We start from the raw sequence: 18,263 nt of genomic DNA, 5'->3' as shown, positions 1-18,263 counted from the left end.
TGAGCTACCGACCTTCCAGTCTGCAGTTCAGCATCTTAACCACTTGAGCCACCACAGCCCCCTATCTATACCTTGTGGCTAATAGCCACTGATGGACCTCTGCTCCATATGCTTATCTAATTCCCTTTTGAAGCTGTCCATGCTTGTAGCACCCACCACTTCCTGTGGCAGTGAATTCCATGTGTTAATCACTCTTTGGGTGAAGAAGTACTTCCTTTTATCCGTTCTAACCCGACCGCTCTGCAGTTTCATGGAGTGCCCACGAGTTCTTGTATTGTGAGAAAGGGAGAAAAGTATCTCTTTCTCTACCTGCTCTTTCCCATGCATAATCTTATAAACCTCGATCATGTCACCCCTCAGTCGTTGTTTCTCCAAGCTAAAGAGCCCTAAGTGCCTTAACCTTTCCTCATAGGGAAAGTGTTCCAACCCTTTTATCATTCGAGTTGCCCTTTTCTGTACTTTTCCCGAAGCTATAATATCCTTTTTAAGGTGTGGTGACCAGAAATTGCACACAGTATTCCAAATGAGGTCGCACCATTGAGAATTTTAAAAATAAATAAACCCTGTGAAGCGCAAAGGGGAGGGGGGGCTTCTTCTCTCTTGGGAGGAGACCCCGTGTCCCTCTCCATTTTCCTTCCTCCTCAGCAGCATCCCTTCCCTTCCCCTTTCTGCTGAGGAGGGGGAGATGCTCCGGATGCCCCCTCCCTCCACTCACCTGTGCTGCTATTCTGGTGGAAGTGATCCTGAAGTGTCACCAGGCTTTCTCTGAACTTTCTCTCAGTCTCCTGCAATTCCTTGTCTGCCTCAGCCAAGTACTGGCGATCGGCCTGCTTCACCTTATTCATCCAAGCGGCTATGAGCGTGGTCTTCTGAGTTTGGCTGTCATAGCGAGTGATAAGCTGGTCATCCACATAACCCACAGCAATGAACTGGGGCAGCCCTGGGCTGGGCTCTGACACGGCGGAGTGGCAATTCCTCAGGGAATGTGAGGAGGAGGAGGAGCTTGCAAAAGGGGAGAGAGAGAGAGAGAGAGAAAAAGGGGTTCCTGGTTCTGCGTCTGCAGCTCTCGGTGTTTCATTCTCCAATCCCGTCACTAGCAACGATGACATCTAAAGAGCTGCACTGCAAAGTTGGCTTTGGACCACCCCGCATGATACATCTCTGGAACTAGAGTCCTGCAAGGCGCCAGATGGCGTTGCTCGGTCCAAAGCCCGGATCCTGAGCACAGGGCTCCAATTGCGATTCTTCGTGTTAAAGATAAAATTGGGGGGGGGGTGTAGCAAGAAGAGAAGAGATTGGATTTCTACCACGCCCTTCACTACCCAAAGGTGTCCCAGAGCGGCTTACAAACTCCTTTCCCTTCCCCTCCCCACAACAGACACCCTCTGAGGTAGGTGGGGCTGACAGAGCTCTTGACAGAAACTGCTCTTTTTCAAGAACAGCTCTTGTCAGAACTAGGGCTTGCCCAAGGTCATCCAGCAGGTGCAAGTGGAGGAGTGGGGAATCAAACCCGGTTCTCCCAGATTAGAGTACGCGCACTTAACCCTACACCAAAATGGCCCATGTCATTTTCCTTTTTAGAAGTTATTTTATTTTGTTTTAAAACAGGTGTCAAAGTCATTTGTTACGAGGGCTGGATCTGACATAAATGTCACTTTGTTGGGCCGGGCCATGTGTGCTGTAAAATGTAACACCGGGTACCAGAGATATAAACTTTACAAAGGACACAGGCAAATCCAATTAACGATATTATTATTTATTTTTTTAATTTATTATACAAATTAGAAGGAGAGCGAAACATCAAAACAGGTAAGATAAACTATACACATCAAATTGAAATACTATCGCCATAGGAAAGATCTTAATGTTAAAGAACAAGTTTCTAAATAGTCAGATACAGTGACATATACAATCTATATTGTATTAGGGGGAAGGCCCGTTGCGGAAAGAGGCAACGAGGCCTAGGGGGCCCCCTCGAAGCAGGGCCGGGCCAGGTGAGGGAAGCGCAGCACGGCCAACTCCCCCCTTGGAGGTCCTCCCAACGCAGGGCCTGCAGCCTGCCCGACAGAGGCAGCACCAGGTGTGGGAAGCATGGCGCGGCCGCCTCCCCCCTCCCTGAGCTCATCCGGGACCAGCGGAGGCCCCCCCAACGCAGGGCCCGCAGCCTGCCCAGCGAAGGCCGTGCTGGGCCAGGGAAACACGGTGCAGCCGCCTGCCCCCTCCCTGAGCCCATTCGGGGCCGGCAGAGGGCCGCGCCAGGTGAGGGAAGCACGGCGCAACTGCTTCCTCCGTCCCCGAGGCCAGCCGGGGCCAGCGCAGGCCCCTCCCGAAGCAGGGGCTGCAACCTCCACGCGTCTCCCCACCGGCCACTCACTGGCAGCTCTAGGCGCACGCGGGGCAAGGCGACGAGGCTCATCCCCCCCCCATCCAATGACATGCCATTCATCCTGAGCGGCAGCTGGCGGGCCAATTTCTGAGGGAGCGCATTTTTTCTCGGCACCCCATAGGCCAGAGGCCACCCCAAAATGCTTTTATATAATAGGAGAGATATATCCCAAAAAATTATACATAATATTGGTTGAGGTCTTCTTGAATCTCCTTCTGTTAAGTACGAGACTCAACGCAGCTTTGAATGAACAGTGATTCAGCTTTATTAGAGATTAAGAACGAAGACAAAAGACTGGAGCAACAGGCTCCTTTTTAAACTGTCCGGGCTTAGATAACCACGCCCACAAGACCGATCATTAGGCTTCCCTCCATACCTTGGTGGATTTTGGATACCATTCCAAACTCGTGCTCATATACAAGTTAATACACAACACCTTCTTTTCAGAAAGGGAGGGGTGTTGAAAGACCTGAGTCAGATTGAGGTGACGAGAGAGGGGGTCCTACAACTGATAGACAACTCAAAAACTGATAAATCACCAGGCCCAGATGGCATACATCCAAGAGTTCTGAAAGAACTCAAATGTGAACTTGTGGATCTCCTAACAAAAATATGTAATCTTTCCTTAGAATCAGCCTCCATTCCTGGGGACTGGAAGGTAGCAAATTTCACGCCCATCTTTAAAAAGGGTTCCAGAGGAGATCCGGGAAATTACAGGCCAGTCAGTCTGACATCGATACCGGGTAAATTGGTGGAAACCATTATTAAGGAAGAATTAGTAGGCACATAGATGAACAAAACCTATTGAGGCAGACTCAGCATGGGTTCTGTAAGGGAAGATCTTTTCTCACTAACCTGTTAATGTTCTTTGAGGGGGTGAACAAACATGTGGACAAGGGGGATCCAATAGATATTGTTTACCTTGGTTTCCAGAAAGCTTTTGATAAAGTTCCTCATCAAAGGCTCCTAAGTAAGCTCAAAAATCATGGGATAAAAGGACAAGTCCTTTTATAGATCAAAAACTGGCTAATTAATAGAAAACAGAGAGTAAGTATAAATGGGTAGTTCTCTCAGTGGAGGGGGGTAAGCAGTGGGGTACCGCAGGGATCAGTACTTGGTCCACTGCTTTTTAACTTGTTCATTAATGATTTGGAGATGGGAGTAAGCAGTGAAGTGGCTAAATTTGCGGATGATACGAAGTTGTTCAGGGTGGTGAAAACCAGTGAGGATTGTGAGGCACTCCAAGGGGATCTGTCAAGGATGGGCGAGTGGGCGTCAACATGGCAAATGGGGTTCAATGTGGCCAAGTGCAAGGTGATGCACATTGGAGCCAAAAATCCTAAATATAAATACACATTGATGGGGTCTGAACTGGCAGAGACTGATCAAGAGAGAGATCTTGGAGTTGTAGTGGATAACTCACTGAAAATGTCGAGACAGTGTGTGACTGCAATAAAGAAGGCCAATGCTATGCTGGGGATTATTCGGAAGGGTATTGAAAACAGATCAGCCAATATCATAATGCCCCTATATAAATCAATGGTGAGACCTCATTTGGAATACTGTGTGCAATTCTGGTCACCACACCTTAAAAAGGATATTATAGCTTTGGAAAAAGTGCAGAAAAGGGCAACTCGAATGATAAAAGGGTTGGAACACTTTCCCTATGAGGAAAGGTTAAGGCGCTTAGGGCTCTTTAGCTTGGAGAAACGACTGAAGAGTGACATGATTGAGGTTTATAAGATTATGCATGGGAAAGAGCAGGTAGAGAAAGAGATACTTTTCTCCCTTTCTCACAATACAAGAACTCGTGGGCACTCCATGAAATTGCTGAGCGGTCGGGTTAGAACGGATAAAAGGAAGTACTTCTTCACCCAAAGAGTGATTAACACTTGGAATTCACTGCCACAGGAAGTGGTGGCGGCTACAAGCATGGACGGCTTCAAAAGGGAATTAGATAAGCATATGGAGGCGAGGTCCATCAGTGGCTATTAGCCACAAGGTATAGATAGGGACTCAGGGGCAAGTGATGCTCTGTCATCTTGGTGCTTGGAGGGCGGGGTCAACAGTGGGAGGGCTTCTAATGTCCTGGCCCCACCGGTGGACCTCCTGATGGCCCCTGGTATTTCTGGCCACTGTGTGACACAGAGTGTTGGACTGGATGGGCCTTTGGCCTGATCCAACCCTGGCGTCTCTTATGTTCTTATAGTTCATAATTGGTAACCAGACTGTTTTAAATTTGACCAAAGTTTTAAGGGAGGTCTGTTGGTTTAAATTAAGAGTGAGTCTGGCTAGCACACAGTCATCAACAATATTATTTTTTACTCAAAACACAAACAAAAGCAATTGATTTACTGGGGAACCAACCAATGCCCCAATATATGTATTTTATCATATGCAAGACTAGTTTTTTTTCTTCCAAGGAATACCATAAAATGGGGAGTAGCTGACATTTCCATATATACCAGTTTGTTTGCAGGCCGGGTAGGAGCCCTGGTTGGGCCGGTTTGACACCCTTGTTTTAAAAGGCTTAGAACAGGAGCCCCCAACCTTTTTTAAGACTGTGGACACCTTTGGAATTTTGAGAGGGGCTGTTGTGTGGTGGTCAAACTCCACATTCAGAGGCACTTAACCTCTGAGTCCCAGAGCCAGGAGGCGACATTAGGGGAAGGCCTCAGCCTCTGCCTTGTAGGCCCACCAGAGGAACTGGTTGGACAGAGTGTGAGACAGGAGGCTGGACTAGAGGGACTAGTGGTCTGATCCAGCAGAGCAGTTCTTATGTATCACCAGTCCCTGTAATCTACAAAGGAGTTCTCATTCCAAGAGAACTCAAGACCCCTCCTGGAGTTTGGCAACCCTATTGCACCCTGTGACTGGCAAATGTTTGAGGCTCTCCATCTAACAGGCCTTGTAGCAAACCAACAAAAACCAGAGTAGGTCAGAAAACCTTCCTCTTCTCAGCATCCTGGACACATAAAACATCAGAAGAGCCTTGCTGGATCAGACCAATAGTCCGCCTAGTCCAGCATCCTGCCTCACACAGTGGCCAACCAGTTCCTCTGGAGGGCCGACAACAGGGCACAGAGTCCTAAGGCCTTCATAAGAACACAAGAGGAGCCATGCTGGATAAGACCAATAGCCCGCCTAGTCCAGCATCCTGCCTCACACAGTGGCCAACCAGTTCCTCTGGAGGGCCGACAACAGGGCATAGAGGCCTAAGACCTTCATAAGAACACAAGAGGAGCCCTGCTGGATCAGATCAATAGCCCGCCTAGTCCAGCATCCTGCCTCACACAGTGGCCAACCAGTTCGTCTGGACAGCCAACAACAGGGCACAGAGGCCGAGCCCTTCATAAGAACGTAAGAAGAGCCCTGCTGGATCAGACCAATAGTCCATATAGTCCAGCATCCTGCCTCACACAGTGGCCAACCAGTTCCTCTGGAGGGCCAACAACACGGCAGAGAGGTTGAGGCCTTCCCCTGATGTTGCCTCCAGGCTCTGGGATTCAGTGGTTTAGTGCCTCTGAATACGGAGGCTCCACATCTGAATCACCCTCTGAGTAAAGAAACATTTCCTTTTGTTCGTCCTGAACCTACTGCTCATCACCATCATTGGATGCCGAGTTCTAGTATTTGGGGAGAAAGGGAAAAAGTTCTCTTTGGCAACTCTCTCCATCCCGTACATAATTTTATAAACCTCTATTATGCCCCGCCCCCAGTTATCTTTTCCAGACTGAGAAGTCCCAGAGACTCTTCAGCCTTTCCTCCTAGGGAAAGTGCTCCAACCCCCTCAGCATCTTGGTTGCCCTCCCTCTGTACTTCCTCCAGCTCTGCAATGTCCTTTTTCAGATACAGTGACCAGAACTGTACACAGTCTTCCAAATGAGGCGCACCAGAGATCTATTCAGGGGGAGGGCATTATAATATCGCCATTTTATTCTCGGTCCCTTTTCTAAGGGACAGAGAGCCAGTTTGGTGTCGTGGTTAAGTGCACGGACTCTAATCTTGGGGAACCGGGTTTGATTCCCCATTCCTCCACTTGCACCTGGCTGGATGACCTTGGGGCAAGCCGTAGTTCTGATAAGAGCTGTTCTTGAAAAAGAGCAGTTTCTGTCAGAGCTCTCTCAGCCCCACCTACCTCAGAGGGTGTCTGTTGTGGGGAGGGGGAGGGAAAGGAGATTGTGAGCTGCTCTGAGACACCTTTGGGTAGTGAAGGGCAGGGTGCTGGCCCGTAGCTACCATGGGGCCCACGGGGCCTGGCCTCCTCATATTTCTTCTGGGCCCCCTCCCTCCCAGGCTGCCCCAAAAGTGCTCCAACTTACCACCTGCCCTGTGTTTTCATTTAATCAGCTGGCGGGGCCCCTGAGGCCCCCTCCCCCAAAATCCCCTAGCTACAGGGCTGGCAGGGTATAAATCCAATCTCTTCTCTTCTCTACCACTACCATCATTGGTAGACTGGAGGGGTGGCCCCATGAAGATCAACCATGACATTGCTGTGGTCAGTACCGCTGGATGGGACCGAGTAACAACCATGGGTATCTAACCTCCCTATTGTTATGTAAGATTCTGGGGAGTCCATCTTGTAAATTTGATTCCGTTTTGTTAGATTTTGATGTAACCACTGGGCACTTTAATGTAGATTGTTTTATGCTGTTTTTATGCTGTTTTATGTTTTGGCACATGGTGCCCTATTGTAAGCCCGCTCGCAGGGAGGGCAGGGTGGAAATGCGATAATAAATAAATAAAATTAAATATTGTCGTCACCATATCGCAGAAAGGACACTGCAGAGCTGGAAACAGTATGGCAGAGGGCAACCAAGAGGATGAGGGGGGTGGCTGAAGCGTCCAGGACTTTTCAGTTTAGAAAAGAGAGGACCGAGGGGGACACATGACAGAGGTTTCCTGAAATTTTGCATAGGGTGGAGAGAGTTGCCAAAGAGAACTTTTTCTTCCTCTCCAAAAACTCTAGAAGTCAAGGGCATCCAATAAAGCTGATGGGCAGTAGGTTCAGGACAGACAAAAGGAAACACTTTTTTTACGCAGGTTTAGGTGGGTAGCCATGTTGGTCTGAATCAGCAGAACGAAGTTTTAGTCCAGTGGGACCTTTAAGACCAACAAAGTTTTATTCTGGGTATCAGCTTTTGTATGCACTTGTACTTTTTCGCACAGAAGCTCATACCCAGAATAAAACGTTGTTGGTCTTAAAGGTCCCACTGGATTCAAACTGGAGAGCCAGTTTGGTGTAGTGGTTCGGAGCGCGGACTCTAATCTCGGAGAACCGGGTTTCATCCACCACCCCTCCCTATGCAGCTGCTGGTGTGACCTTGGGTCAGTCACAAACCTTGTCCCTCCCCCCCCCCCCCCCCCCCCCCAACCCAACCCAACAGACAATCTCGGCCCCGGAGGGACTCACCGCCAGAGCCATCCAACAGCAGGAGGGCGACGACCCCCAGGAGCAGGAGCCGCCGCCCGCACCCCATCATCAAGATCCGCCGAGCGGGACATGAGTTTCCCTGCCCGCCGCCATCCAAGTAGCGCAGTTCGCGCAGAGTCGCGCCGAAGTCAACTTTGGAGAGGATACCAGAACAAGAGCCGGGATTGGCCGAGGGGGGGAACTTTCCTCCAATCGGAAAGAGGCGCTCTGGGATTGTCACTAGTCGCTGGGCAGATGCGGCACCGGCAGGGAGAGAAAGTGGGCAGGGCGAGACAGTTTGGTCCGGAGAGCCCCGCTCGGGTTGGGATGGGCGGAGCCGCGGAGGATTCCCTTTCGTGGTGGGAGGGGAACCTCCGAAGCCTTAGTCCTGCCGCGGTCTGATCCCTCATGGCCCGGAAATAAACAGGACCCCGGGGGGGGGGGACTCGGCGCTCGCGCTTTTCGTCTCGTGTGAACTGCGCTGACACGCGTGCAGAGTGGCTCCCCTGCTCGGCTGGCGTTGCAGAGGGCCGAAGCCAGGACATAAAGTTTATCTCTCCGCTACCTGGCATTACATTTTATGACACACATGGCCCGGCCCAACATTTATGTCAGATCCCGCCCTGCTTTAGGCACAGTGCCTAGGGCCCACGGTTCTTTTAAGGGGCCCACAAAAATATTTTAATTTCTTCGAAAATCAGAAGGGGGGGGGGGAAATGAACTTTTAGGGTTTTAGGAATGTAAAGTAAAGGTAAAGGTTCCCTTGCTCGAAAGCCAGTCGAATCCGACTCTAGGGTTGCGGTGCTCATCTCCGTTTCAAAGCCAAAGAGCCAGCGCTGTCCAAAGACGTTTCCGTGGTCATGTGGTTGGCATGACTAAACACCACCCACCGAAGTGGTACCTATTTATCTACTTGCAATTTCTTGCTCTCGAACTGCTAGGTTGGCAGGAGCTGGGACTAGAGACCGGAGCTCACTCCATCATGCCGCACCCGGGTTTCGAACTGCTGAACTACTGTCCTTCCACAGCCTGCAGTTCAGCCTCTTAACCACTTGAGCCACCGCAGCTCCTTTTAGGAATGTAGGGCCTACGAAAATCTATTACATTTTGCTTAAAATGGGGAGGGGGGGATAAAATGTTTTAATATTTCAAGTGATATCAAAAATAATTTTTAGTATCAATATTATTGAGGTCGGAGGGGCCCAGGAAGGCAAAAGTGCTGAGGGCCCACAGAAGTTTATCCGGATTAATATTTCAGCAACTCCATAGGACCCTGCCTGGAGCCAGTGTAGCCTGCCTGGAGTCAGTGGGCTCAATAGTTGTGTCTCAGGCACTCCAGCCTTGGAAGCAAACGTCTCTGTGTGCCCCACCCCTGTGCCAGCACCTCGGAGACCCTTTTTTGGGAAGGGGGGGGGGTCAGGGACTCAGTGCTCCCTCTAAGCTGAGTTAGTGTGAGCTAGCTCACCGTTTTTTAGCCTCCGGCTCACACATTTTTGCCTTAGCTCAGGAAGGAGGGCTCCAGAGCAAACTGATTTCTGCAGTAGCCAAATTGCTCACTCACAACTTTAGTGCCAGTAGCTCACAAAATAGAATTTTTGCTCACGAGACTCCATGGCTTAGAGAGAGCACTGGTCAGGGTCACTCCTATATGCAAAGTTATGCAGCCTCATAAGAAGAGGTCAGTTTCTGAAACGACCCTGGTGGTGGTGATGGGATTGGACCAGAGCCCCACACACAAACACACACTGGAACCCAGTTCAGTGGAACCCCCCTTTCTCTGTGCCCCTTTGAAGCAGGAATACTGGAAGGAGGCCACCGAGAGTCAGAAGAAGAGTCAATTAGATCTTTATTGTACGCGCAGGCGCAGCCAGAGGCACCACTCAGGGCACTTCCAAAACAGAGCTGCGCCCCGAGAGGTTGGGAGCTTTGGGTTAAATAGTCTTTTGCAAGTTACAGAAAGGAAAAACAGGAAATTACATGTCTAGCTGATAAAGACAGTAACCATGAACTTTGCAACCAAGCGTTCTTTCTCTTTGCGACCACAAGACTCTCTTGGCTAGGCTATGAGTTCCTGTCTTCTTCACAGGTGTTAAGCTTCGCTTGCGGTTAGGCTAAAATTTCCTGTCTTAGAGGCAGGTGTTAAGTTTCCATTTAATGACAGTCGTTTTTGGCAATTACACTTTTGCAAAGTTAGCTCTTATAACAAAATGCTTAGCAACACCCTTATATGGTCAAGCACTTTCCTATCTTTAGCACAGCTCTATGCAGTTTTCTTGTTCTCCTACTTGCAGAAGCAAAATGCATTTCTTTTAATGAGTTATCAGTTACATAGCTTTTGGTATATTGTTACACAGCAAAGCACATACAGGTGAATTACAGATACCTGCTTTACCTTCTATACAGACTTACCAGTGTGTTGATCATACATTTCAACTATTTGTACCTCACTTTCCCATAACTCAAAAGTAGCTTACAAATTCAAATTTCTAAAAAGAAAGACGAAGAAGAAGAGATTGGATTTATACCCCGCCCTTCATTACCCAAGGGAGTCTCAGAGTGGCTTACAAACTCCTTTCCCTTCCCCTCCCCACAACAGACACCCTGTGAGGTAGGTGGGGCTGAGAGAGCTCTGACTGAGAAACTGCTCTGTTTCAAGGACAGCTCTTGTCAGAACTAAGGCTTGCCCAAGGTCATCCAGCAGGTGCAAATGGAGGCGTGGGGAATCAAACCCGGTTCTCCCAGATTAGAGTCCGCACACTTAACCACTACACCAAAGCACATAAACCCCTTTGCCCCTAAACAGTGCCTGCACCCCATTACTAAGGACTGGTTTAGTTGTTGATATTTTAAATTTTTGGCCTTTTCCTGGCTGGTGTTTGGAGGGAGGGCTCTTCCTAAGTATAGGCTGGTAAAGAGTGGGGTATTTATTTACTTCACTGAAACTGGACCTTTCTCCCCAACGAGCTTACACCGTTACCCTGTAATAGCACAATAATCCTGTGAGGTAGGTTAGGCGGTGCCTGTGTGACTGAGCCAAAGTTACCAAGGAAGCTTCCCAGGCAGAGTGGGGATTTGAACCTAGGTTTTGGCCACTGTGTGACACAGATTGTGGGACTAGATGGGCCACTGGCCTGATCCAACATGGCTTCTCTTACGTTCTTGTGTTCTTATGTCCGACTCTTCGCAACCCCATGTCCGACTTTTCGCAACCCCATGGACCACATCACACCAGGCCTTCCGGTCTTCCCCCGTCCTCTGAAGTTGGCTCAATTTCATTTTCGTTGCCTCTATGACACTGTCTAACTATCTCATCCTTTGCCGTCCCCGTCTTCTTTGACCTTCAATCTTTCCCAGCATCAGGGTCTTCTTCTCCAGTGAGTGCTCCCTTCTCATTGGGTGGCCAAAGTATTTGAGCTTCAGTTTCATTATTTGGCCTTCCAGGGAACAGTCCGGGTTGATTTCTTTTAGGATTGACTGATTTTGTCTTCTTGCAGTCCAAGGGACTCTCAAGAGTCTTCTCCAGCACCATAGTTCAAAAGAATCTATTCTTCGGCGCTCGGCCTTCCTTATAGTCCAACTCCCGCAGCCATACATGACTACTGGGAATACCATTGCTTTGACATCTGGTACCATGAAAGAACTGAACATTTTGGGAAGTAAGGGGGAAGGACTCAAAAGATGAAGGAAGAGCAGAGGAGGGCCAGAAGTACTGTGACATCATCTGCCACATCCCAGGAGCAAAGTTCAAAGTGGAATTCGAAGGCTCAAGTAGACTCCACAGCAGGTGGGATTCCCTGCCATCAGGTCTGGCCAGCTTAACTTTGAGTGAGCAGGAGTGTGATGAGGTCAGGTTAGGATGCTAGACTGTTTTCAATCAGGCTTTGTTTCCTTTAAGGATCCTTGCCTGGGACTCTGTTCACTGCTGCTTGTAAGTCCACCAGGCCCCAGCCCTGCTCTAGAGTTCGGTCTCCCCTGGCAGGGGCCTGAGGTGTGATTTTGGGACCTGACATTTGGTGTGAGCGGTGGGATACTCCGGAGAACAACAGGAGTAAGAGTCATGCCACTGCTGCACCTCTTTTAGGGAGAGAGCAGAAAAACATCAGAGGAAGCAGAAGTATATCGAAGTGACTGGTGTTCTGGATGACTTGCCAGCTTCCGGAGTCAGCTTGCAGTGTCTTTCTAATTTTGAAGAAGAGATTGGATTCATACCCTGCCCTTCACTTGGAGTTTCAGAGCGGCTTACAAACTCCTTTCTCTTCCCCTCCCCACAACAGACACCCTGGGGCTGAGAGAGTTCTTTCAAGAACTGCCCTTTCAAGAACAGCTCTGACAGAACTATGGCTTGCCAAAAGTCATCCACCAGCTGCAAGTGAAGGAGTGGGGAATCAAACCTGGTTCTCCCAGATTAGAGTCCACACACTTTTTTTTACCCAATAACTTTTTATTGTTATTAATAACGATTTACATTTGAATTACAGTACTTTGCAGCAATTATCGTAAATTGAGAACAGGAATACAGAGGATAAAACGAGAGTAACTAAACATGTAAATGTTTTAACACCATTATTGCTTTAAGAGTAACCATTACTTGTAAGGCTTATGCAGTTATTGTGCAATCTCTTTTACTTATATAATATCACCATCACCCACACAGTAGTAGCTCAAATTTGGGATTTTTTATAGTCTCCCAATCGAATTTGTCTATATTTATTTTCTCTATTATTGGATACCATTTGTCTAAAGGGTTAAGTAATTTACTTTCCGCATCTTCTTTGTTTGTCCATATAGAGACCTTTTCTTGCAAGAAAGTCCCAAACTTTATGTAGCCACTGTCGTATAGTGGGAAGGGTGTTTGCTTTCCATTTGCTTGCCAGGGACAGTCCGTGCACTTGACCACTACACTAAACTGGCTCTCCAATACCAGAGGTTTCAGAAATCCAGTGTCATTGGGTCAGAGGCCAGGTTCCAGAAATTAATCAAGGCAGTGTCAGCAGGTTCAGCATCTAATGAACATGCATCCACACCCAAAAAGTTATCTCAGGAGATTTTATAGCCAGCAGCCCAAAGTCAAGCATGCAGCCAGCTTCTCAGAACAATCCTGCAAAGATTCATTTTCACTATCAGCAGCCAGCAGACGTTGAGCAGAGAGGCATGCACTGTGCCACCTAGACTGTCTCTTCTCAGCCTTCTTCTGTGGCATTCCAAGGGTGCTGGTGACCCTGGAGAACCATAGGTGCGTGGCTGGCCTTTGCCTGCTGGATCAGACCTGGAAGTGATTCTGAACAAATTCTCAACTTCAAGACAGGAAATGCCTTCACCTCATTTCCCTGCTAGTTCTCTTCTCTCAACTGTGGGCTGGAAACATGAAGCCCCTCCTCCTCTGAGGAGTCCTCACTGTCGCTGAGCCCTGGCTGGTTCATAACAACCAGTATTTATGCCTATGGGGTTTCGGCATTGTCAGCATCCGGCTTCGAGTGCAGCCCTTAAATGCTTCATCGTGTGAACCTTTTCCCAGTCATTTGCTGGTCGGCTCCGGGGTTCAACCTGTTGATGAGGCCTTTGATTTCTGACTTGTTTGGATTTGTTTTCGGTTAACATTTGGGTTTCTCATAATATTTAAAAAACCAGACACTAAGTGGCAGGAACTACTATTCACTGTGGTCTCAGCGTGCCTGGGAGTAGGTTGGATTTGAGCATTTTTCTTTTTTATGTCTTTATGGTTCGTCTTTTTTCACTAAGACTCAAGGAGGATTACACAGTGTGAGACAATTTACATCAACAGAAAAGGGACATCCAGAAAACCATGCAATAGAAGTTGGGATTACAAAAACCCAGAAAATGTGCAGAAAATCTGGGGGGAAAGAGCTGAAACCCAGCTTAAGCATTTACATGTCACATTCTATGGTACAGGAGTCACATAGAAGAATGATGCTTATGGCAGTAGATACTGGACACCATAGTGCAGACCACAGTTTCTGTCCCTTTACAGAAAAATCTTCCTGAAAACATTTAATTGCATAATTTGCTGAAAACCAGGAGAACGAAAGAGACAGGCTGTTCCCCCAGGCTTTGGGCTCAGCATAGAATCCACACGAACAGGCAGTTCTTGATTTTGCCCATTTGCAAGGAGGCACCTGCAGAAGGTGCTGCTCAGAGGAGCCCCAGCTGTCTTGGTGGAGGAGAGGGGGTTGTGCAGGTATGAGGGACCCGGGCTGTGACCGTTTTTGTATACGATGGCCAATGACTTCAATTAAGACCGATCAGAACACCAATACAAGCGGAATCACCCATTCGGGCTTAATGGAGCAAACTTTTTAAGAGACTTATCTCTTCCAGCACAATGAAATATTCGAGGCCAGACTTCAGATCTTGTGTCAGTAGAACAAAGAGTGAACTTCTTAGAGATGATGATTCTTTTTACAATAAAACATTCTAGGCAAGAATTTGATGAACAGGAGAAAGTTGATCATACAAGTACATACATTTCTCAAACTTGGCTAAATACAGAAGCATTATGATTCTCTAAGATTTAGGCGAGAGTTTTTAACTTGATAGGCAGAAGGCTATGGACAATGGAAAGCCCAGTATATGTGATATGCTCACCCAATAGAAGGTCTTTTCTGATTGGAAGCCACCAGTAAAAAACCAGTTAGACCCTTATGTGACACTTTTGACAGGGGTGAAGATAAATACAATTTTTGAATTCGAACATGTGATCAACCTCCAAATAAAACAATTGGACCCTAAAGTGATTCTGCAATGAGTAACTATACTAGATGGACTAGGATTCATCTTAATAACTGCCATTATGCTCAAAGCAAGGTTATAAAACAAAACACAGCGGTTGTTCCTAATTCCAGAGCAATAAATCACCTATTTCTTCAGTTACACTAATGAACTGTCAAAGTTGAGAAACAGTTCTGAACTTTTGGTACTGTTCCTGAGCAGGAATAGAACTTTACTGAGATTACAAAAATGCATAATGCGTAAAAATTCATAAATACAATTAAAATCATGAATATGCAACATATTTCCTATCCCCTATGTGCATTCCTTGGTGGGAAGTAAGGTGTGCACTCTGATGGAACCATTTTCAACACTGCAGGCATTCCTTATGGTTTCTCCCGTGTGAATTCTTTGATGGGAAGTAAGGTGTGCACCCTGGATGAAGCTTTCCCCACACTCCAGGCATTTGTATGGTTACTCCCTTGTGTGAATCCTTTGATGGGAAGAAAGACTGAAACTATGAGTGAAGCTTTTCCCACACTCCAGGCATTTGTATGGTTTCTCCCCTGTGTGAGTTCTTTCATGGAAAGTAAGGGTTCTTTTCTCACGGAAGTTTCTTCCACACTCCAGGCATTTATATGGCTTCTCACCTGTGTGAATTTTTTCATGGACATTAAGTTGTGCACCCTGCCTGAAGCTTTTTCCACATTCCAGACATGTATATGGTTTCTCTCCTGTGTGAATTCTTTGATGGGAAGTAAGACTGTCACTCTGTCTGAAGCTTTTCCCACACTCCAGGCATATATATGGTTTCTCTCCTGTGTGAGTTCTTCGATGGGAATGAAGTGCTCCACTACGACTAAAGCTTTTCCCACACTCTAGGCATTTATATGGTTTATCCCCTGTGTGAATTCTTTGATGGCCAATAAGGTGGTCCCTCCGACTGAAGCTTTTCTCACACTCTAGGCATTTGTAAGGTTTATCCCCTCTGTGTTTTCTTTGATGGACAATAAGGTGGCCCCTCTGACTGAAGCTTTTCTCACACTCTAGGCATTTGTATGGTTTCTCCCTTGTGTGAATTCTTTGATGGGACGTAAGACTGGAACTGTGAATAAAGCTTTTCCCACACTCCATGCATTTATATTGTTTCTCCCCTGTGTGAATTTTCTGATGAACACGAAGGGATGCACTCTGACTGAAGCTTTTCCCACAGTCTAGGCATTTGCATGGTTTCTCCCTTGTGTGAATTATTCTTTGATGGGTATTAAGATTGGCATTCTGACTGAAGCTTTTCCCACACTCCGGACATTTATATGGTTTCTCCCCTGTGTGAGTTCTTTGATGGGAAGTAAGTGTTTTTTTCTCACGGAAGTTTCTTCCACACTCCAGGCATTTGTATGGTTTCTCCCCTGTGTGAATTCTTTGATGGTTAGTAAGACCGTAACTAGAACTGAAGCTTTTCCCACACTCCAGACAATTATATGGTTTCTCCCCTGTGTGAGTTCGTTGATGCTGAATAAGGTGGTCCCTCCGACTGAAGGTTCTCTCACACTCTAGGCATTTATATGGTTTATCCCCTGTGTGAATTCTTTGATGGACAATAAGATTGTCCCTCTGACTGAAGCTTTTCTCACACTCCAGGCATTTATATGATTTCTCCCCTTTGTGAATTCGTTGATGAGAAGTAAGACTGGAACTCTCAGTAAAGCTTTTCCCACACTCCAGGCATTTATATGGTTTCTCCCCTGTGTGAATTTTCTGATGAACACGAAGGTTTGAACGGTGACTGAAGCTCTTCCCACACTCCAGACATTTGTATGGCTTCTCCCCTGTGTGAGTTCTTTGATGAGAAGTAAGACTAGAACTGTCAGTAAAGCTTTTCCCACACTCCATGCATTTATATTGTTTCTCCACTGTGTGAATTTTCTGATGAACATGAATATATGAACTCTGACCAAAGCTTTTTCCACACTCCAGGCCTTTGTATGGTTTCTCCCCTGTGTGAGTTCTTTGATGGGAGATGAGGCTATCTTTTCTTCCAAAACTTTTCCCACCGTCCAGGCATTCATATATTTTCTTTCTGTTACACATCCTTCGTTGAAGATTAATAACTGACATTTCAGTGCAATTTTCCCTGCTTGCAGTGCATTCATTCCTGTTGTCTCCTTGACACATGTTTTGTCGTAGAGAGTCGTCCCCTTCTAAAAGACTAGGATTATTCCTCCCTTTAAATGGGTGTTTTCCCTCCTTTTTCCTTGCTGCTTCCGAATATTCAAACTTATCTTTCACATCTGAATACGTATCCTCCTTTTTCATCAGTAGGTGTCCTTCTGAATCATTCGCTGATGGCCACACATTTCCTGGTGAAAGAAAGAAAGGAAGGAATACTGGTGTGATGATGTGACACTTTCCAGAAATACCTAAGCCTGAGTACCACCTAAAGACTAACCAGGTTTTCCGGGTATAAGGTTTCAGAGTCAAGGATCCCTTTGTCATATTTAATTCAGCATGGAGATCACTCAATCTTTAACCATGCACATTGTAATTAACTAGATTATACCAAAGGAGAAAGGCTTAGGGGCAGAACAGAAATGGTTAGGGGCAGAAGATTAGCATCTGTGAGATAAGAATCCTATATTCCTGTTCAGCCCTGGGAGATCTATTGGTTCGAATTTGTGAATGAACTGTAAAAGTTCAGCAATCATGCGTTTTAATTTCTCCCTGAAGCTTCTCTTTTTAAGGAATGCCACTTTTAGGTGCATTTTTAATTTTGTGTAGGAATTGACCTGTCTGTCCGGTGAACATTGAGGAAGGCCACTGCTGCCATTTGCTGGCATATACAACCTTGGAAGAAAACAGGTGAGTGGGCCTAAGATGGCATGGCTGGTGTTGTTATGTCTTCTGACTGTGTTGCCCGAGTGAACTTGAAGACAAGCAGGGCTCTAGTCGGGGGGGAGCTCTCAGGTACGGAGCTCCGGAAGAGAACCTCTAGGGGGCGGGGCGGTCACATGGTGAAGCCCCGCCCCCTTCTTTACCCCGCCCTCTGCTTCGATCCTCATTCCGTTTGGGAATGAGGATGAAGCAGGAGGGTAAGTAGCCGGGCCTTCTGACACACTTCCGGTGATGTCAGGGGGTGTGGCCTTCTGTCACTTCCGGTGATGTCAGGGGCGTGGCATATGCAAATAAGTTATGCTAATGAGTTATGCTAATGAGCTCCGGCAGCTCTTTTTCTACAACCAGACCCCTGAAGACAAGAGTTTGTGGCAGGCCCTGGATTCCATGTCCATGTCAGGGAAGATTTTGCTCTCTGTTGGAAGTTCTTTAAGGTTAAAAGGCAAGAGAAGGTGTGCCTCCCAATGCCTACGAAACAGGTGTATCATCGTAGAGCACAGGTTGTTAATGATGCACTGAAGTGGTTTTAGCTGAGAGCTGTAAGAGACCACCAGAAGTGAACGTAAGAAGAGCCGTGATGGATCACACCAATGGTCCATCTAGTCTAGCATCCTGTCTCACAGAGTGGCCGACCTGTTCCTCTGAAGGGCCAATGACAGGGCAGTGAGGACAAGGTCTTTACAAGGGAGAAAGAAGAAGGGCATTTGTTAAGTGAGGGGACATCCATTCATGCTTGAACATATGGCCGAGGGGCTGAAGAAAGGTGCAGGTGGAGAACAAGGTAGTCTAATGAGAACAACAAAGCTGAAACTGTGAAGTTCTTTCTCTTTAACATCACAGATTTAG

At 47.1% G+C, this 18,263-nt stretch overlaps 1 protein-coding gene and 1 pseudogene across 1 annotated transcript in view; one reads left to right on the top strand and one right to left on the bottom strand.

Moving 5' to 3' along the window:
• Positions 1-7,967, bottom strand: part of LOC107121397 (popy class I histocompatibility antigen, alpha chain E-like) — a 19,926-nt gene extending 11,959 nt beyond the window's left edge. Inside the window, exons 1-2 of the mRNA XM_015424311.1 lie at positions 7,800-7,967; positions 716-1,003 (exon numbers count right to left, since the gene is read on the bottom strand). Coding sequence (XP_015279797.1) covers positions 716-1,003; positions 7,800-7,869 — 358 coding nt within the window. The 5' untranslated portion in view covers positions 7,870-7,967. The remainder of the gene's footprint in view (positions 1-715; positions 1,004-7,799) is intronic.
• The window catches only part of LOC107121396, a 213,791-nt pseudogene that overhangs the window by 149,214 nt on the left and 46,314 nt on the right, over positions 1-18,263 (top strand).

The sequence above is a fragment of the Gekko japonicus genome, unplaced genomic scaffold (genome assembly GCF_001447785.1).
Source record: "Gekko japonicus isolate JY-2015 unplaced genomic scaffold, Gekko_japonicus_V1.1 scaffold2566, whole genome shotgun sequence".
Taxonomy (NCBI): domain Eukaryota; kingdom Metazoa; phylum Chordata; class Lepidosauria; order Squamata; family Gekkonidae; genus Gekko; species Gekko japonicus.
Note: the sequence above shows the minus strand (reverse complement) of the source record. Positions and strands in the feature narration are given on the sequence as shown.